Source organism: Drosophila hydei, unplaced genomic scaffold (assembly GCF_003285905.1).
Source record: "Drosophila hydei strain 15085-1641.00,03,60 unplaced genomic scaffold, DhydRS2 tig00000149-arrow-pilon, whole genome shotgun sequence".
Classification (NCBI taxonomy): Eukaryota; Metazoa; Arthropoda; class Insecta; order Diptera; family Drosophilidae; genus Drosophila; species Drosophila hydei.
This window is the reverse complement of record NW_022045678.1, coordinates 3,723,738-3,744,194: the sequence shown is the minus strand read 5'-3', so window position 1 is coordinate 3,744,194 and position 20,457 is coordinate 3,723,738. Positions and strand designations below refer to the sequence as shown.

At 40.4% G+C, this 20,457-nt stretch overlaps 1 protein-coding gene across 3 annotated transcripts; it reads left to right on the top strand.

Moving 5' to 3' along the window:
* The first annotated feature begins 370 nt into the window (after positions 1-370).
* On the top strand, positions 371-20,243 carry LOC111594106 (trafficking kinesin-binding protein milt). 3 transcript variants are annotated; one of them, XM_023307263.2, is made up of 6 exons: positions 371-647; positions 3,211-3,472; positions 3,543-3,752; positions 16,706-16,984; positions 17,044-18,613; positions 18,683-20,243. In XM_023307263.2, exons 2-6 carry the CDS (start codon positions 3,310-3,312, stop codon positions 19,779-19,781), a joined length of 3,321 nt encoding a protein of 1,106 aa, XP_023163031.1. In that variant the 5' UTR covers positions 371-647; positions 3,211-3,309; the 3' UTR covers positions 19,782-20,243. The 3 variants fall into 3 exon arrangements, with proteins under 3 accessions (XP_023163031.1, XP_023163029.1, XP_023163030.2); XM_023307261.2 differs by lacking the exons at positions 371-647; positions 3,211-3,472; positions 3,543-3,752 and adding exons at positions 4,774-4,862; positions 10,710-11,711; XM_023307262.2 differs by lacking the exons at positions 371-647; positions 3,211-3,472; positions 3,543-3,752 and adding exons at positions 14,663-15,103; positions 16,017-16,471.
* The last annotated feature ends 214 nt before the right edge of the window (positions 20,244-20,457 follow it).

The following is a 20,457-nucleotide window of genomic DNA, read 5'->3' as shown; positions in this document are numbered from 1 at the left end:
TTACCCTAAAGCATGATTTAGACAGCGCTACATAATGCTATGTAAACAAAACAGAAATATTTTGTAGACAAGAATATAAAACAAAAATAAAAAGAGATTCGACATTTTGTGCTTTAATTTAAGGTTATTTTCGTGGCGATCTGTTGCAAAACAATTTCCTGCCTTGAATCATAGGGATCAAATGGAGAAACTGCCATTAGCAATTTACAATTGTAATATAATATAAACATAACTTGAAAAAGTGAACGTATACAAACGATTATCGCAATAAAATATCGAAAAACAAATTATCGATGTAAAGAAAGTCGGATATAAAAACATCGATAGTTCCTCAGAGGCTAACAACTGCCAATCGTGTTTTGTTCCATCACTGGTGTGCGCAAGATATTGGCTGCAGCTGCAGAAAAAAGCAAATTTCTAAGACCAACGATTATTTTATTTAGTTTAAATTCAATGTGACTCAACGCACACAAACACGAAGTGTATATTTTACTAGCTAAACATATTACAATTAATTTTTCCAACGATTAACGCGCGCTTGTGCAGAGAGATGGCATGTGGTTTTCATTTCGATTTTTAGTGTGAAAGCAGCCACAACACATCGAAAAAGAAATAAAATGGCAAACACATGCACAACTACAACAAATGTAGGTATTGTCGAGCAACAACAATAAAGTTGTACTGAAAATGAAAATTCAATAATTCGTGGATTGTGTGGACTAGTTTAAGGCTACATTTTCAAAACAAATCAAGTTCGAAAAACATTATGAAATATGAGTAACATTCACGCTGATGAATGAGTGCGCGAGTGCTGAGCAAATGATGACAGTGTTTTATAATCACGCATTTGTAGTGGGCGCGCTCCTCAGCCAAACACAAACACACGTACACGCACACAGTCATATGAATACGCACAATACATTCTTGCGCCCACGCATCCCATTTTTGACCTCCCCTACGGAGTAGCAGCATCCCCCATTCCAAATACCTGCCCAGCTGATTCATGTTTGGCAATGCATGCGGAACACTTTAAATAAATTCATTTCACAAATTACAACGGTGTCGTCTAATGACCCTGCCCCACTGACGGCGGCGTCGATGGCAGCGCTGCTTATATAAGTGTACGGTGTTTGTGTGTGTGAGTGCGTATGCCAAAAAATTGAGTACACCGTAAAAGCAGCCAGAACGAAGCGAGAAAAGCCAAAAACAACAACAGCAAAAGGCAAAACAATTTAAGCACAAGCTGACGCCAACAAAGGGAAACGAAACTTTAACAAATTAGTATTTGTTTTTTTTTTTCCTTTATTTTTTGGCAAGCGTCGCCATTGCTGCAGCCAGCCATTGCTTGCCTTTGGCTTTCAAATTTATTTTAGAGAATTATGCCATCCATCCATTCAGTTTCTCTCGCAGCAGGGGCTCTGGCAACGCGCGCTTAACAGTGGACAGTGAAATGAAACGTAACACAGCTAAAAAATAAAAATACAAATTAAGTGGAAAATGTCTCAAACAAGACGCGCGAGAACAGAAAGCAACAATAACAACGGCAGCCAATAGCAATTCGCTATTTTTTTCCTATACGTTTCGTTCGCTTCGCTGCTGACATCGCCGGCTTCCATTCACATTTACGAATTTGTTGTTGGTATTTGTTGCTTTTGTCTGTATGTAAATTTGTTCTATCTTCTATTACGCAATGCAACTGCTGCAGTGGAAATGGCAGCGCGTCGATAGAAAAAAACAACAAAAAAATTATAAAAAGCAATCGCAAAATTCGTTCGCTGTTATCGCAATTATCGCGAAACCTTTGCGCTCGCTTGATCAAACGACGACGGTCAGGGAATACCTCAGCTGTGGCTCTAAGTGGTGGTTGCTTTCCTCGAAGTCGATGTCTGCGTCGCTGTTCGCGTTCGGCGTCACATGCTTTTATTAAAACGGCCTTTGTGCGTCAGCGCCATTGACTTCGCTTGCCTTGGAAAGCTGTTGGGCGGAGGAAGTGCAATTTTTCGTCGCAGTTTCGCTCCCACTAACAAAATGTTTTCTTCGATTACTCGGTTGCTTGCTTTTTCTGTTTTGTTTACAGTTTAATTACACGTTGTTACGCTCCGCTCGCCCCGCGCTTTATTATCGCTTCGTTTGCGAGCTGCAGAGTCTGCCGCGATACGTATACGCCGCGTTTGGCACGTAGTCTGAGTGTCTGTTTTTTGGCCATCTCTCTTCGAGTTCATACTCTTAAATAAGAAGCCAACAACAATTACCAATCAAACTTTCAATTCAGTTCGAGTTCTCTTTGTGCAGACTCCATTAAAGCCATCGCTTGGTAGACAATGAAAAATCAGTTAACATTTACTCGGTAGTCTGCACGCAACTCTTTTAAAGGTAGTGAATGGTGCGCGGTGAATTTTATTATTATGGATCAGTTTGCTTAGAATGTGAAAGATTTTATTGATTTTACGAGTTATTTATCAATATAAATTTTTTGTTGGTCAGTCCCATGATCACTATTAGTCTGATGGCCATTTTATTTTCCATTTTAAAATCAAGTGTGACCAACGCAGAATCATTATTAAACTCCTTAATAACTGATACAAAGCTGTATTTATTGCATGTGTGGCTGTCTGCTTTGTCCCAAATTAATAAACTAATGTCATATGTGGACATAATAATAAAATATAGTATATATTAGTGATAATGTAGTGAAAAGGAGTATATTTGTTTGTCGTGAAGTTCATCCTAAAAAAAAAACAAGTGTGACACTTTGGATTGCTTACAAATTGCATAAAAGATACTATACTCGGTATCTTGGCTATTCAGGAAGATAATGATGTTACATGCACATAATAATGATAAAACATTCTAAATTTGATCAATCAATATGTTTAAATAATCAGTTGTAACGATAAGTGATATTGAATGGGAACTTGCTTCGTCAGTAGCATTTGTGTTTAAATGTGCGAATTATGCTTGTGATAAATTAACGCTAAAATCCTTTGACGTTTCACTAATATTTATAGTATTAATAATCATCGTTTGACGTTGACTTTATCATCGAAACTTGTGCGGCAAGATAAGCGCCCACTCAATAATAGAAAGCAAACGAGGAAAACGCGCGTAGACTAGGTGCTACTTGTTGCTAGCTGTTAGCTGTTTGCTAAATATTGTAGTTTCGTTTGAGAGTCAGTGAATTAACAAGCCGGTTTACATTTCCGTTTTCAGAAAAACAACTAACTACACATTATTGACCAGCTGATAGATCGATTGTATTTGTATATATATCGATATCGATATCGACAATATTAGAATTCTGTAACATTTATGCTATCCGCAACATTGGGGGCCAATGGCGGCCAAATGCCGCTCAGTCCCTCCGCGCAGGCGACGCTCAGCAAACACTTGCCCAAGTTGCAAACAAAGCGGCTCATGCAACAGGCGACGACCCCCAACAAACCACAAACCGCGGATGCTAGTTGCCTAACTGGTGAGTTGGTCAATTATTTGCCTTTTGTTAAGCCTTTGCTAATTACTCCCATCTATTCACACACCTTCAGACTTGTGCAGCAACGAGAATTTGCCGGAGGTGGAAATATTTTCATTGCTGGAGGAACAAATACCGAAGTATAAAGTGCGAAATGATTTTCTCACTAATTTCTCGGGCTATGCGAATGAGGATTGGTTTGTGCCAGCTCCAGCGCTACCAATTCCAGTCGAAGGTCTCGGATTGACAAAGGAACAGACTAGAGAGTGCCTCAACTATTTTCGTAAGTATATCTCCTATCAGCAATGTCTATTAAGTTACTCAAACACTATAAATAGTCCATGAAGTTGGTTAAACAAATTGTCTGACCTTGTCTGATAAGCTTATAAAATGGATACTTTAATTGCCCAATATTCACACATTCATAATTGCTCAATTTAATGTATATATTATATATACGTATATAATTTCTCAACCGGTTGCCATAGTTATATAATAGAGGAAAAATTGAAACACGTATGGCATCAATTTGTTGTCATATTTATATTTATACATATTTATATGTTTAGAATTATATATTCTTTGGTTTTTGCCAAGTTTTATTAGTTTTTAAAGATCTTAAAAAATTTGTTTATCTCTGCCGCATGAAAGAAAAAACGCAATTCTCTTTTATCTACGCAACGCAAAGCAGATAAAAATAAATTCTATATGTATTCCATTCTTTTTGCAAATGTGCCTCGCTTTTGACGCCAATAAACTTGTGACAAAGTATTATTTATGCGCCTTGAGAATTACTGCATATTTTAATATATACGAGCTTAGTTAGCAAATACAATATTGTCTATTAAAGTGCAATTTGTAATGTGAATCTTTTATTGTTATCCATTTGTTTTGTTGTTTAACTATATGATATAGCTAACTTCTCAAATGCTATCGCAATATACATTCAAAAAGTGCGCCAAGCTTTCGGTCATAACACAACACTTGTGGTTCGTATGTTCAGTGCTGTAAACTGATTGCGGCTCTTGTTGCCATTCGCACAAAAAGGAACAAAAATGGTTATAATATATATTTTGATTTCTGTTTCGGTCAGAGCTAATATTAAATATTTAGTATATATATATTTTGTAAAGCTAAAATGTGAGCGAAAAAGCATATTCAATTATATTCCTAATTTAGTGCTGCCATCGCTGGTCACACTGACATCAGCTGGTGTTGTCATTCGCTGTTTTGACATTCACACAGTAACCAGCTGTTGGAGCCGCTACCAGCGGTGTGGGGCATTGCCTAGCTTTTGTCATTCCGCGTGCGTCGTCGGTATGTGTGCATTTCAAAAGATTTTGCCAACTGACGGTGCTGCGCCGTAAGAAATGAAAAGTGCCAAAAGAAATTCGTAAGCGTTGTGCGCGTTTTTTCTAATATGTAATTTAAAAATATAAACACGTCGACATTGAACCAAAAATATGATTCGTTTGCTGTGTACCAGTGAAATTGTATGCGTGCCACAATAAGCAAAAATAAATTATAATTACCAAAAATAAAATAAAAATGAAGCGCTCAAGAAATGTGTTGCAAAACCATAAGCGAAACACTCAGCAAAGTTAAAAACAATCGAAAATTATTACTAATACACGCACTTTGAGTATGTTTGTGTATTGCTCATTTGTGCAAAAAAAAGAAGAGAAATAAGAGCTAAACGAAACATTTGGAATTTCTCCAAATGCTTTAGCTTACCGCCTGGCGTCATACAACTGAATTTATTTTTAGGACAACTGAAATACGCGCACACAGCAACAAAAACTTTGAACTTGCTTGTGAATTATGAAGAAAACGAATTTCGTTGCCTGTTGTTGTGTGTAAACACATATTTAATGAATGGGGTCGACATGCTCTCTGAGTGTGTGTGTGTGTAGGAGTTGTAATTCATAATAGGGCATGGGCATGGGCATGGGCAGGGTGTGCAACTGTCAGCTTAATTTGTTTTCGCTTGTTCTACTGTCGCCCGTTCAACGTCTTCATTTGCTGGCTATGCTTTACATAATCGTTTTTCCATGTGCCGCTATTCAGTCTCGCTATTTGTCGCCTGCTGATAAGCATTCAAGTGTGTTTGTCTATCGGAATTTAGCGTCTGCTCGTTTTCTACAACTATCCGCTCGATGCATCGCACAGCTGTTAGCGCTGTTAGCTGTTTGTTCGCTAACTCGTCCTCTTTTGCATGTCGTTCGTAATTTAGCTATTTACCGTTGCGCTCTGTAAATGCCGCTCATCCACTTCCAATTACAATTCCAGTTCCAGTTCAAGTTCTTGTTCTTGCGGCCGGCCAGTCCAGTCCGGTCGCAACAATTGCTTTGCTGATTAATCATTATCAGTATTATATTGCTACGTTGCTTTTACTCGTATCGCATCAATCAGACGCCGCTCTTGTCAGCTGTGCGTGTGAGTTTATCTTCTGCGTTTAAAGCAACAGAAAAAACGCAAACGCTTTCCGTTGTTTACTCATCGAGAGAATAAACCGCAATAAAAGTGGACGATACTATGGTTTTTTTTAGCTATTAGGCACGTTAAATTGCTGATCATTTCCCCCAGACCTACATAGTTGGATATTTTATTAGTGTTAAGCTGCTGGTGCTGGTGGTGCCGCCGGTCAACACACAATGCACAAAGTGGCAAAAATTGGTGCCATGTGTGCGTGTGTGAGTTTATGTGTTTATGCTTGGATATAATAAGTATTATGTCCGGGGGACCCGCGGACACTTCTTTGCCAAACGCAAACAAAACGTTAAGTGACATACTTAAATTGCGTCATTTTACATCACTACACCTCTGGCAACTGTTCGCCAGCGGCCAACGGTTGTTGTTATACATTTGTGTGCGTGTGTGTGGGTCTCTTGTGTCTTTTGTGATATGTGTTGTGTGCTGTGTGTCACTGGCCTATTGATTAGGACATTCACATTGCGGGCCACAATTAGCGCAGCGAAATGGAGCGCAAAGCATTTTTCTTGCAGTTGAGACAAGTGGAAATAGTTGCATATGTTATTAGTACATACAAGTACTTATCTCACAGTGAACTTCCTTATTAGCAGTGTTGGATAGCGAGCGCATTCCTTTTGTTGTTTGCATTCATCTCGTCGCTTGACCATATAAGTAGAAGGAGATTTAATTGCGCCCAACTTTTGCCACTAATTAATTACCACCAACATCATTTTGTGAAAGTTGATGTGAACAACAAAAAAAAAAACATCAAAACTACAAAGTTTGTCTTATTTAGCTGCTGTTGCTTAAAACCGTTTTCATTTCATTTTCGCGTGTGAGCACGATTGATTGGCATTTTTTGTATGTTTATTATTATTATTTCTTTTTAAACTTTTCTTCCCCACTGACAAACGTACTTTTGTATTTTTTATTCAGCTGTCTTCCTTTACATAATTTTATAGTTTTGTCATTCAAAGCCAATTAGCCAATCAAGCAATGCCATTCTTAAGTCTCTCACATGCTTTATTATCGATGCGACAGCGTAATTTACATTAACCCACTAATGCCCCTAACTCTGTATGGATCCGTGTGTGCGTTGCTTTATAGCCGAGGCTTACCTTTTAAAGTATGATTCATAAAGTGTGTGGAACATACAAATATACATATATATGAATATCAATTGAGGGCTCTACGCCTGTTGCATGTCGATGAACGCCTCCCAAAATATTTGCAGTCTCTATATGCGATCCTCCTTGTACTCTCTTTAAATATATACACTGACGAGCAAAACTGTAACACACGTTCAATGTTCTCACTTCAACGGTCTGTATTATCTTTTATACTTTATGCATGATTATGATCATAGTCTTGTTTTGTTAGTGAAATATTTGGCTGTTTTATTTATAAATTTGAAGACATTTGATTAGCGATAAGAGAAATACAATGGCAAAGAGTAAAAAAAGTCAAATGTTACAGTTTTGCACTCGCAGAGCAAAACCTATTTACATTTGTTTTAAAGCTTTTTTTACCATTAAAACTTATTTGTTTTTGTTTAAATCGATAAGCCTTGATCATTTTAAGTCAATTTGCAAAATAATTATGATGGCTGATGAAAAGAAAAAGGAAATAATCGAATTATTGATAGGGGGCGAATCCGTTAGGAAAGTGGCTAATAAATTTGGTATTAGCCACATGACTGTGCAGTGTTAAAAACAAAAACAGTTCAGAAAACATTAAAATCAATAAAGGAGGCCGACCGCGACTTTTAAGCCAACGTGACACGCGCCACTTGGCTAACTTAGTTATAGACAATCGCGACTTTACGCCAATAAAAGCGGCTAATATGTTAAATTTAAATGCCAGTGAGTGGACAGCCCGTCGCAGTCTCGGCCGATTGGGGCTTAAGGCCAATGAAAGAAAAAAAAAAACATTTCTAGCTAACAGGCACATTAGTTTGCGTTAGAAACTGTGCTATAATGCATGAAAATTGGGGTCTAGCTGTTTGGGATGCCGTAAGTTACAAATAAAAGCTTAAACAATGCTAAAAAAAATTTTTCAAGGTTATTTGGTCAGACGAAACTAAAATTAATCGTTTTGAGTCAGACGGACGACGTGGTATTGGACTAGGAATCCCACAGTCCAATCGGCAAATACAGTGCGGTGCACGGTGGCGGGTCCATAATGGTTTGGGGCTGTATTTGTACAAATGGAGTTGGGCCCTTAGTGTTAATCGATGGGATAATGCGTAAGGAGCACTACCTAAAAAGTCTTCAAGAAAATTTGGGAGGAGTCATTGGCAACATGGGTCTGGCTGTTGAAAATTGCATTTTTCAGCAAGACAATGACCCAAAGCACACATCCCATTTGGTGAAAAATTGGTTACTGAACCAAAAGTTTCAAACTATGAAGTGGCCACCGCAATCTCCAGACATGAATCCCATAGAAAATGTATGGAGCCATCTGAAATCGCAGCTTGCGAAATATGCGGCCCCTCCAAATGGCAGGATGGAGTTGTGAGAGAGAACGAAGGACGTTTGGTACTCGATTCCACCTGAAATGGTGCGACGCTACACGCAAAGTATGCCAAACCGTATAAACAACCTCAAAAAATCAAAAGGGCTGTGGACCCGTTATTAAAAAAAATTTAATAAAAGTATTTGTTTAAAAATATTTGCAGTGCAAAACTGTAACATTTGACTTTTTTTACTCTTTGCCATTGTATTTCTCTTACCGCTAATCAAATGTCTTCAAATTTATAGATAAAAGAGCCAAATATTTCACTAACAAAACAAGACTATGATCATAATCATGCATAAAGTATAAAAGATAATACAGACCGTTGAAGTGAGAACATTGAACATGTGTTACAGTTTTGCTCGTCAGTGTATATATAAGCAAATTCTGTTTGCATTATCTGAAATCCATTTAAGTAGCTTTATTTTTTAAATTTGTTATCAGTATCAGTTTTCATAATTCCAGCTGTGTTTGTTTATGGCATTAGTATTTGTAGAGTATTCAGTGTCTGTGTCACGGTATTTATTTCTTTGTAATTTCACTTAATTTTGCGGCAGCACATTAATCAAACTGTTTTGCGTTGATTCACTCAATTTTGTAAGAGTCCCATGTTGGGTTAAAATTTTGTTTTTATTGTTATATATGCGATATTCCGGCATATATATATATATATATATATATATATATATAGATATATATATATATATATATATTTATATATATATATATATCTGTGGAAATGATATGCGGTTTTTGTTATGAGGTAAATCAAAATACAGTCTCAAACGTGTATTAAGATTGGACGGATTATAATAGAGTTTGTAAATGAAGGAATACAAGTTTTTTTCATAAAAAGATGTCAAAGAAATATGATTCATGAATAGTATAGCTCATCTATATATAGTTTTTCGAAACATATGCCAAAAAAGATGATTCTACTATAGATTTTTTAAGACATCAAAATTATTTAGCTCGCTTGCTTCAGTTTTTTTTATTGTTGATCGTCTCTCAGCGTAAAATTGTATTTGGCACAAGCTAACGGTTGTTTGTTTTTTAGTTCAGCTCAATTTTCTTTCACTTTGTTCGGCCATAAATTATGATCTGATAGTTATTAAGCGCAGCAGCATCATCAGCCTTCAGCACTGGCTCTTAACTTAATGTTGCATCATTTCCCCTTTTACTTTAACTGGTCATCTTGACGTCCTCCACTCAGATGGGTTCTAGCCCACACACAGACCCACTCAAAAGAAAAGCCCCAAAGAGTTAGCTACGTGATCGCCGGCATGTTATGGCTGAGTGGAAAGGCGCATCTTTCGAGAGCTGGCTAATAAAATGTTAACTTGTTTTATGCTCGACATTTTTCCGAATCCAAGGGCCCGCCTCATCAAAGCCATTCTTCAGTTTTAGTCAGTCGTTCCACACGCCTGTGTGAAGTTGTGCTGCGCTTCTCTCTCTCTCTCTCTCTCTTCCGCTCGATGCTTGTATTTTGAAATATTTTCCACTTGCATTGTATGTTAATGCTGCTGCAGACTAAAGTGTCATGAATGGCAAGTGGAAATGCTGTATTATGTAAATGAAATTTTGTAATTTATAATACATGCCATTGTCTACAGTAATATATATATATATATGTATATATGTATATATATATATATCTGTATCTGTCTAGGAATATTCATAGTGCAGCAAGTGAAGTGTTTAGATAAACAAAAATAGACCTTCGATAAGTGCGTGCCTATAAAGATAATGTTGGCTTGAGCAGTCGTGAGTCAATTTGATTATATGTTTACTAAATGCGCATTTAGTTTGATCAATCAGCTGAACGAAGTGGAAGTGCTATGTTCTTGAAACCGTGAAATTTCGTATTTTTTAAGTGTTGTCCAACACTAACAGGCGACCCTTACAGGTCAAGCGTTTGCTTCTTAACACACATGCAGAACTTTTTGGTTGTGAATGCAGAGCAAAATGTGAACTGAATGCGCAGGCAGTAAGACTTCCACTACGCCTTTGATTGCAGTTAGAGGAACAAGCTTTTAATTTGTGCATTGCCCAAGTCTGGAAGCCATTGGAACGTATCAATCAAGGCAAAGCTGAATTTAATTTTTTATATGCTGCCAATTTGCATGTTTAGCTTGGGCGGGTAGTCAACAGGACTCAATTGGGAATGTGCACGTTGTCCAACACTGGCCTTTGACAGACGTTTAACGTCACACTCATTCATAAACTTTTTGGCAAATCCTAATTTAAATTGCAGCATATCAAATTACCAATTAACTGTTGAAAGTGCGCGTAAATAAAAAAATTGAACAAAAACCAAGTGCGAAACTTGTTTGCCAAACTAAACAAAACAATGCGCTGGCTTTCAAAACACAACAACAACAGTCACAACAATCTCAAATGCCACTATTTAGCAACAATTCAGCTCTAAAGAGCAACGATCTAAAACAGCAACAACAGCAACAGCAGCAACATAATGTGAAGCTGACAGTAACAACTGGAGCTCTGCCCATCATCCATGAATTATCGCTGGAGCCGGAAGACGCCTCTGATGACTATCAGCAAAGCTTTGTGGCCGGCCTTGAGGGGAAGCTGCTGAACAGCTCTGATGTACACCATGTGGCTAGCAGCAGTTCGCTCTGCTCGCTACTGTCCAACTGCAGCAGCACCAGCAGCACCAGCAACATCAGCAACTGCAGCAGCTGCTCAACAATTAGCAAACAGCCTTCGAATGCCAGCAAACATTTTGAGAACACGTACAAGCTGCTGGGCAAGCAGCTGGAGAGCAACTGCCAGCGCACGGCAGATAGGCTGCAGCAGTTGGACCAGCAGCTGGACAGCTTGGACAGTTTGAGCAGTTCCCATGCGTCGATGTCGGCCATTGTCAATGGCACGGAGCCGGCGCCCACGCGTCTCGAACTCGAGCTGGAGGCGGTGGAGCGCATGCGTGTCATTGTGCAACAGATGAAGGCAACGCCACAAGAGGCAACTGCAAATGCCTCCGCACCACTGCTGGCGCTGCTACACGACTTTGCGGCCAAGGGGCAGCCACAGCCGTCCAAAGCTCAAGACGACAGCACGCCCAGCACTCCAGTTCCCAGTCCCATTACGGGCGCGCTGCCCGCCGATGGGCCCAACTTTGAGCTGCCCGCGCAGCTGCTGCAAACGGCCAACTCCTGGGAGCTCATGTACTACGCCTCCAAAAATGTCGATGGCCAGAATTGTCTGAAAGTGGTGCGCAGTCTGTTGACCAACAAAGGTAAGCATTCGCCAACACTGAAGGCTCAGGCCTTAATTTGGAAATATGGCTTATTGTGTGAATAAGAATTCGACGTTGGATATTATCATGATAAATGATATTTAAATAATTATATGTATATTATATGTTAAAGATAATCTTTAGTCAAGTTTATATTTTTTACTCTACAAATTCTTGTTTTTTTTTCATTCATTTTCAAGATAATAATATATACTTGAGTGAGTCCCCCAACGAGTACAGACTTTATAGCCGCTTTTCTGGTTACGTATACAATTAGATGGACATTTATAGTTGTATCGGGAAATATATATATAGTTAGATAGGCAAAAAATTATATTGAGAAAAGCGTCCAAAAAGTGATTAGGAAATTATGTCATATATATATAACAATATAATGTGTAATATGTCTATATATGTCTAAAGATAGCGCTTATTGCGAGTTCATATTGCTATAGTCTACTGTTACTTATCAACTTATCAACTCCATAAACATACTATATATATACTATATATATATAGATATATATATATATATATAAATTTATATATTCTCATTGGATTTGCTTGATTATATGTGAAGATAATGCAGATTTGAGCTGCGATTTGGCAAGCAATTTAGAATAATAACCTTATCTATTAAGGTGATTTAGGTGTTACATTGTTTCACAGGTGCGAATTATTTGCTTGAGCTTGGTCATTAGCCATTATCACCGGTCTTATCGACTGTTGGCCGCTTTATCAGTGTCAAGTGCAGCGGAGAGTTCGCTCCGCTGCATTGGCTGAGGTGCAGAAAGCGCTTGGGACGTATCTTATCGTCTGGTGTTATATTTGTCAATTGATTAATGTTTTCTCAATTAAATTTAGTTCCTTAGCTTTTTATTTGTATATTTGCTTTGTTGTGGTCGACGTGTGAAGCGGCACGACAGCAGTTTTTATTTTCTTTCGCCTGTTTCTCTGCTAATTCCCATTTCAGACTTTGAATTTGTTTTCTTGATATTTGTGCAAAGCGTTATCGATATATAAAAATATATATACATATATATAGAATAGCTTTTAGCAAGTTAATTTGAAAAGAAAATAAACTATTAAAGCTCCAAGAAAAGCACATGATCTCATCTTAAGCTTTTTATGCCCCGAACGTGTCGAAAGTGAACATTTCTTAGGGTATATTGGTTCTGTTAAAATGCTTGGATCAGCGGCAGAGAGCAGATGCGTAATATGATTCTATTGAATCGAGCGTACTCTTAATGAGGATAAATAGTCGAGTTGCAAATCATCAGTAACTTTTCCATTGCTTTCAAAGTGATCGAAGTCAATTTGAAATTTCAGTTATTAGTCCACGTCTCACACATTTGAAGAGGTTCGAGCTATGAAATTTAATCTTAGGAGGTTAATGGAGTACCTTACTTTCTGGTTACCTTTTCCCATTTCCCTGCAGTGAAAAAGTATAATTAGCTTGTATCTGTAGTGGGTAACATGGTCTTCAGGGTATCTCCCAGTCAGACTCACTCCTCTACTGCTGGCTTTCTTACCTATTTTCTCAACAGCTTTGCAAACTTTTGTGCTGTTTGTTTTTGTATTTGTGTTTTTTTTTTTCTTTCAAAATGTCAGGTGCATACCGTTTTTACACCTATCGCAGCTCGTTAATCAGCGCAGATATGACTCTCCGGTTAGATCGACTAAAACTGCGGATCACTCAAGTTATTTCTTTTCATCTTATGACTTTTTATTTTGTTTATTTGTCCGTCTATCAGTAATGAAATGGGCAAAGCCCTTCGCTTTATATCTCAAATGGACATTGGGTTCTATTAGCGTTCCCAGACAAAAGTCATTAAACGAGTAGCTTAATGATCGACGATAATTAAGAAAAATATTACTTCTTCAAAAGAAAAAAATTGACTTTTTCATGCTCCTGCAAAATCTACTCAGGAATTGTTCTCGTGCGAGTAATTAGACACCGCAAATACATATATATCTATAAAGCAAAATTAAAGTTAAATCTGGCAGATTCGTCAACGAAACTCTTATATAACACTCGACAACTAATTGAATCTTCACGTTTTATTTTATTTGGGTTCAGACAGACACGTGCTGGAAGGTGTTTAGCAGATTAAAACTGGAATTCGAAAAGTTCTAAAAAGATCGAACTCGAACTGCGTTCGGTTCAACTGGATCCGTTATTACTACCTGAATTTTATGGCTTGTCTGTGTCTAGCTTTCCAGGAAAATACGTTTTCCTGCTGTCCGATACGCCGGATACGTGGAAAATTACCTCCGCAACTATATCCGCGCCGTAACATGAATAGGATTAGAGTTTAGGTAGCCTTATTCCGGTTTCTGTTCCATACAGAAAAAAATATTGTGTCAAATGATAAATGAGAGATATGTATCTAAATAATTGCAGTTTATTAAGCGTTTTGTTTGCATTATTATTATAATGTAATGCAGTATCAAATATCTTAAGTTGATTTGCTTATAATGTTTACATCGAGTGCTGAATACTCTTGCTTACTCTACCATCAAAAAGAAATAAAATTGAATAATCCATTTTTATTTTAATTAATTATACTTTAATTTAAGATAAATAACAATTTTGTACTCAAACCTTTAACAAAGGTAAAGGTATTTCAGATGTACTTTTTTCATGCTGGCAATGCTGTTAAGTTGCTCCCATTCTCTCACTCTCTTCTCTGGTGAATTTTAACTTAACAGAACAGCCGCAGCTCGGTCATAACAGAGCAATAACAGCACATTGCTTGCCTCTCTCTTTTTCATATGTGGATGCTAACTTTGGTGGTGGATTCCACTACAGCAACAAATAACACAAGCAAATAAAATTCATTGTGAGCGTTCGTCGTGTATCTGCTAATCCGCAAATTACACAATTTGTGCCAATTGCAATATTAAAAAAATTTGAAAATATTGTCAAAAAAGTAAACGAGAATTTAAATCAGTGCTACATTATATTTTCTTAAGTAAAAATCGAATAAAAGAAGCACGCGATTTCGTTTAAAATTGCGAACTAAAAATTTAACCCTCCTCTGGCTTGTCCAATAACAACTCGAACTGCGTGCTTGTGTATTGCGAGGCGTGTGTGCGTACGTAAATGTGTGTGTGAGTCAATCTGTCTTGACTGCGTTGCTCCGTCACGAGTTTGGAGCGCCGTTTGCCCGGCTGGCGATATTTCTTTTTACCTTAGAATTCATTTGGAAGTTGCTTTTTGCATTCGTTAATGCCTCACAACCTTTGGACTGGCCACAGCCTTGTGGCTATTGTGATTACCAACGGTGTTGTTGTTATTAGTGCTAACCAGTGAAGTGAAACGCGCGTGAAGTTCGCAATCAAAACTAACTTTAAAAAAAACCAATCTGTGGCTATTTTCGACACGTGAGGTTTGTTCATTTGCGCATATTTATTACTCGTATTTCCCGTAGAACAGGCAGAGACAGCATACATATATATACACATGTGTTACTGTTGATGTTGCATTTCTTTTCACCAAACATTTTTGTTTGTCTTCCTTTCACTCGAGTTTACTGTGTCTTAGGGAAAACGCCTTTTACTTCCAGCCTGCAGTTGCCTGCTGCGCTGCTCGCTGCCTCTGCCTCTGCTCGTTCCTCTGTCCGTCTGACTACTCTCAGTGTGTGTGTGTGCGTCGCGCTTGCAAGAAGTGGCTTTGAATTTGAGAGTTTAAAAGTTGCGCTCACGGCTATAAATATATTTAAATACTCGTTTAGAAGTTCAAGCTAGGTTTTTATGTTAAGTTTTGTTGAAAACAAAGCGCACAATATTGCGCACACTCAGCGCGCGCAGAGTGGGTGGCAAAGACCAACAAAAAAGAGAGTGAAGAGAGAGCGCGCGAGAGACAGCTTTAGCGATGACAGTTTTAGTTTCTCTGCTGACTTCAGACAATTCGCGTTAATTTAGCAATTAATTTAAGTGTTTTATCTGCTATTGAGAATGCTTTTGCAACTCACATTGAAGGGCAAAAAAAAATTACAAAAATAGCTAAAGTCATGTGACCTATGTAGCTATATATGTAACGTTGCAACCCCAAAAGGCCGCTGGATTACAGTCAACGGCAACAACGACCACATCATCCACCACCACCAACACCAACAATGAAACCAAGTGCCTTGGCAGCAGACTTTACAATGAGATTGTTTATTACATAATACGCGATATAGTCAAAAGAGCTAAATCGCAAAAAATTTAAACATTTATAAAAAGAAACTCGCAGAACGCTTCGTGACTAAGGAAATTTGTAATAGCAGCAAACGAGAATAAAACGAAACATCTACATAGATTGGCCATGACGCACGTAAACAATGCCAAAGGAGCAGCGGCAGTCCCAACGAAAGAGACGGAGACTGGGCGGCAATTGCGGACGGCTGTCAGCATGGCGCCTGCTGCCGGTGGCAGTGAGCATCGATTTTTTGTTACTGAGAATTGCAGTAGCAGCAGCTGCTCTCGTGTGGATGCTGTGGATACTGTTGATGCAACAACAATAACAACACAGAATAGCTTAGAAGAATGCGCATTCGTTGCGTGCCAAACGAAAGCGACGAGCGATTGGCACGATGACTTTTGCATGACAGAAGATGAACTTGAATATGAGGATGAACTCGAGCTCTCAGCTGGTTGCACTACAACAACAACAGCAGCGTCGACTTCGGCAGCGACGCCAGCGCATGAGTATGGTCTGCCGTCATTTGGGTTGGGAGAGCGGGAGCAGCAGAATGAACAGTTACTAATGGAAGGTATACTTGCTCTTAGGCACTTTTCAATTGCGTAATGATCTGCAGCCCTGTCAAACCGATATGTCGATAAGTACTTTAATTGCTTCTTGCTTATTGATCTTGCATCCCTGATTATCGATTGTCTGTAATTTAAGTCGAATTGTGAAAACTAGTAATGTTTAATGTTTAATTTCGTAATTTTGTTTATACTTCTGTGCAAAAATGTATTAATGTGAGAATGTGTATTGCTTGCAGTTCTATGTGGTAACCGTGTTAGCCAGATGACTCGCGCCTACGATGATATAGAAGCCGTGACGCGTCTGCTGGAAGAGAAGGAAAAGGATTTGGAGCTGACAGTGCAAATTGGCAAGGAGCTGCTTACGCAAAACAATGCACTAGAGGCGCGTGTTAGTGATCTGGAAACGGATCTCAAATCCTCCAACGATGACCGCGCTCAGCTGCTGCACGAGTTGCACAAGAAGAACGAACTAATTTCGGTGCTTACTAACGACGCAGACGATGCAACTGATGCGGGTGAGTAGTTTCAAGCAATGTAGAGTTCTAATAATAATAATAAACTTATTAACATATAGATACGCCCACCATGTCAAAATCCATAACCCTGGACCTGCTGCAAAAGAAGGTGAACTCATTGCTCGATGAGAATAAGACGCTGAAAAGCGAAGCCACGCAGTTGGCTCACCAAACAGATGAGGTGGAGGAACACGAGCGACGACTGATGGCAGATATAAGTGCCCAGCTAAACGATGCCAATTCTCAGTATGATAATATCAGTCTGGAGCTGGAGCGACAGCGCGAAGAGAATCGACTGCAGCATGAGCAAATTGTGAGTCTCACCGCTCGCTTGGCAGAAGCTGAAATGCGGCTGCATCAGCTGACGCAGGACAATGATGAACACCTGTCTCTGTTGCACGTGACGAAGGAGAATCAAAATGCGCTCGCTCTAGAACTGGTTGAGTTCAAGCAGCGCTATGAAGAGGTGCTTGCGCTATTGCACTCTGCCCAGGATCAGTTAAAGCAGCAGCGAAAGCGTTCGCAACCGCAGGCTCGTAGCTCCTTCCTGGGTGGCCTTGGCACGAATGGAGCAGCTGCAGTTGTGGCTGTGGAGTCACTGCATTCAGAACTGATGGAGTCGTCGCTGTACTCGGAGAACAGCCTTGACTCGGGTATATCCGGTGATAGCCAGCGCTGTGCGGATCGCATTAGTCGCATGATGTCGCAGCTGCCGGGTGGCATGGCAGCCAGCTTTGGTTCCAGCAGCATATATGGGCCGCCGCCGTACAAACGCGTGTTCGACACTGTTCGTTGTGCCACCAAGAGTGGCAACTACATGGACAGCGGTAATGTGTCGATGACTCAGCTGGGCGCCATGTCTATGAGCAGTACATCCGGACCGCGCATGGCCTCCATGGCATATCCGGCTGGCTCTTATTATCGTGGCAGCAGCAATTCGCTGGGTCTGAAGACGCTCTCAACCGAAAGCCTTAACTCGCAGTCAGACGATGGCTATCCGGCGCAACCATCTGGTGTGCCTGGCGCTCCAGGTGCTAAGGAGTTGGAGGCGGCACTTAAGCGCTTGACACCCGCTGAGGTGTTGGCTCGGCGTGCGATGCTATCGTATGCGCCTGTCGGTACCTACAATTACGATGAACCCCCACAAGGCCGCGCTGGAGCGGGCGGACAGGCTACTGGACTTACTTTGCCTATGGGTGTGCGCACGCCGGACAGCATAATGTCAACGGGATCGGGCTCTTCGTCTGGTCTAACGACGCACCAGTGGCGTCTTCCAGAGAAGCTGCAGATTGTAAAGCCAATGGAGGGCTCACAGACGTTGCATCACTGGTCACGCCTTGCCACGCCCACGCTCAGTGGACTGCTGGAGGAGCGACCAGGTGTGACAATACGTGGTGGACGTGGTCTCGATGATTTAGGCATGCAGTTGTATACACTATCCGATGTGGAAGAGGATGTAAGCGAGGATCTGGGCATGGGCAAACAGTTCGAAGCCCCTGGCTGCACGTACACCTATACTAATAGCATGGTCATGCATCCGGATGATGGTTTCGTCAACGATTTGTCCTTCCTCTCTCAGTCGCAAATGTCCTCGCGAATGGCCTCCACATCTACATCCAGGCAGCCGAGGTGAGTTCACAAATAATAATTCATTTTATTCACTTTTGGCTTATGTTTTTTTGTTTCTGTTCTATTTAGTTGTCCGGCTACGCCTCGAGCCGGAATGTCGCGGAAGAATTCGTGTTCAACGTTTTCGGTTAATTTGGGTCTGGCTGGTATGTTGAATGAGCGTGGAATCAAGGCGGTTACCCCCAGCGCCCTGAACACGCCAGCCGGTCCGAATTTCTCGCCAACTGTGACACCCTGCAACAGTCCGGAAGGATCGCCGCCACGTGGCCAATCGCCAGAGCCGCTCTTTGGACTTCTGTCCTCGGGTGCTGATTTAATCAAACGCAAATTGGTGGGCCCCAGCGATGTGCAGCTGCAGCGCAGCCTGAGCAAACAGCAGCACCAGCAGAAGGTGATGCTGTCGCATCTAGAGCGACGAGCGCTGCGCTCGCTCAATCTGATCGAGAAGGTGGAGAGCATCGGGCTCGAGAACATAATCAGCGCACAGCGTGGCCGTAGCGCCGGCATTGCCAATCGCAGCAGCTCGCCGCTCTCCCAGTTGAGCAGTTGCGGCAGCATCAGCGGCGAGAGCCTGCAGAGTTTGCACACCAGCAGCAACAGCATCGTGGATGATATACACTTTGATCGTGCACAAATCAAGGGCGTTCTGCATCGCGGCCTTAAATCGCCAACACCACAAGTAACATCTACAATGGGCGTGGCCAGCGGCAGCGCCACCACCAGCGCATACAACAGCGAGGATAGCGATGACCAGGGCATTGTGCTACAACTGAATGCTAAGGCAAGTTCGGCAACAACGAAAATGTCACAACCTGCGGCAGGTGCAACAGCAGCAGCAGCAGCAGCAGTGACAGCAGCAGGTGATGTGCCCTCGACAGCCAGTGAAACGCGACTCAAGCAAATGCAGCGACAGAAGTCGCGACGAAACCTTAAGAACGGCATGGCAGCTCAGCGACCCGATCTGGGCACCATAGCGGGTGGAAGTAGTGGAAGACGAGTGCGACCCGATCTGGGCAAGGTGTCCGATGGCAGTGCATCAGCCGTTGGATCCGCGACCGATGCCAAGGGCAACGATAGCGAGTCGAAGACGGCGCCACAGAGCATTACACAGGCCTTTGTGGGTTCGGTTAGTTCCTTGTTGTTTGGCCGCAAAGGAGGCTGGCTGTAAGCTGAAAAGAAACACAAACATACAAACACACACACGTATGCTAGAAAATTCTAAGATCTAAGCGCGCCGGACTATGATTTAATTAGGCTTCGTTCTGTATGAATATGATTACCAGTAAAACCATGCCAATAGGAGTTCTGTTAGTCGTCGCCGTTGCCGCCGTCATTTCGTTAACGACTGTCGTCGTAGTCGTAGTCGTGTCGATGTCGATGTCGATGTTGATGTTGATGTTATGCAACACTGGCCACACCTGCTGTCTTAGTGTTTGTAGCTGTGATTTGTAAATACTTGTAGTAAAATGTTTAAATTTAGTAGTTATTATTAATTAAAGAATCACTTGTTTTGCTTATGCAACGGCGGCCAATTAGAAGCGAATACCTACAGCAACAACAACAACAACAACCCAGCAGAACAGTGCTAGAAAAACAGTTCCAAGCAGCTTTTTATTTACTCAACACTTAACAATATAAACTTATATTATTTTTGCCAATTTTGTATTTATTTTCATGTATGTGTTTACTTAATGGGTAGAATACGAACACATTATTTTATTTTCTGTCGATAATAATTCTCTGTATAAACTGAAGAATGTGCGAAAAGAATTATGTATATAAGATATAATTAATTGAAAGTGGATTTGCAAAAAGGTATATATATTTTTTTACACATGTATATA

Bases quoted from the DNA above. Each gene is read 5' to 3' on its own strand.
- LOC111594106 (XM_023307261.2), top strand. From the start codon at position 10,853: ATGCCACTATTTAGCAACAATTCAGCTCTAAAGAGCAACGATCTAAAA. The intron at 16,985-17,043 runs GTGAGTAGTTTC...ATTAACATATAG, and splicing joins AGACGATGCAACTGATGCGG to ATACGCCCACCATGTCAAAA. The intron at 18,614-18,682 runs GTGAGTTCACAA...TGTTCTATTTAG, and splicing joins TCTACATCCAGGCAGCCGAG to TTGTCCGGCTACGCCTCGAG.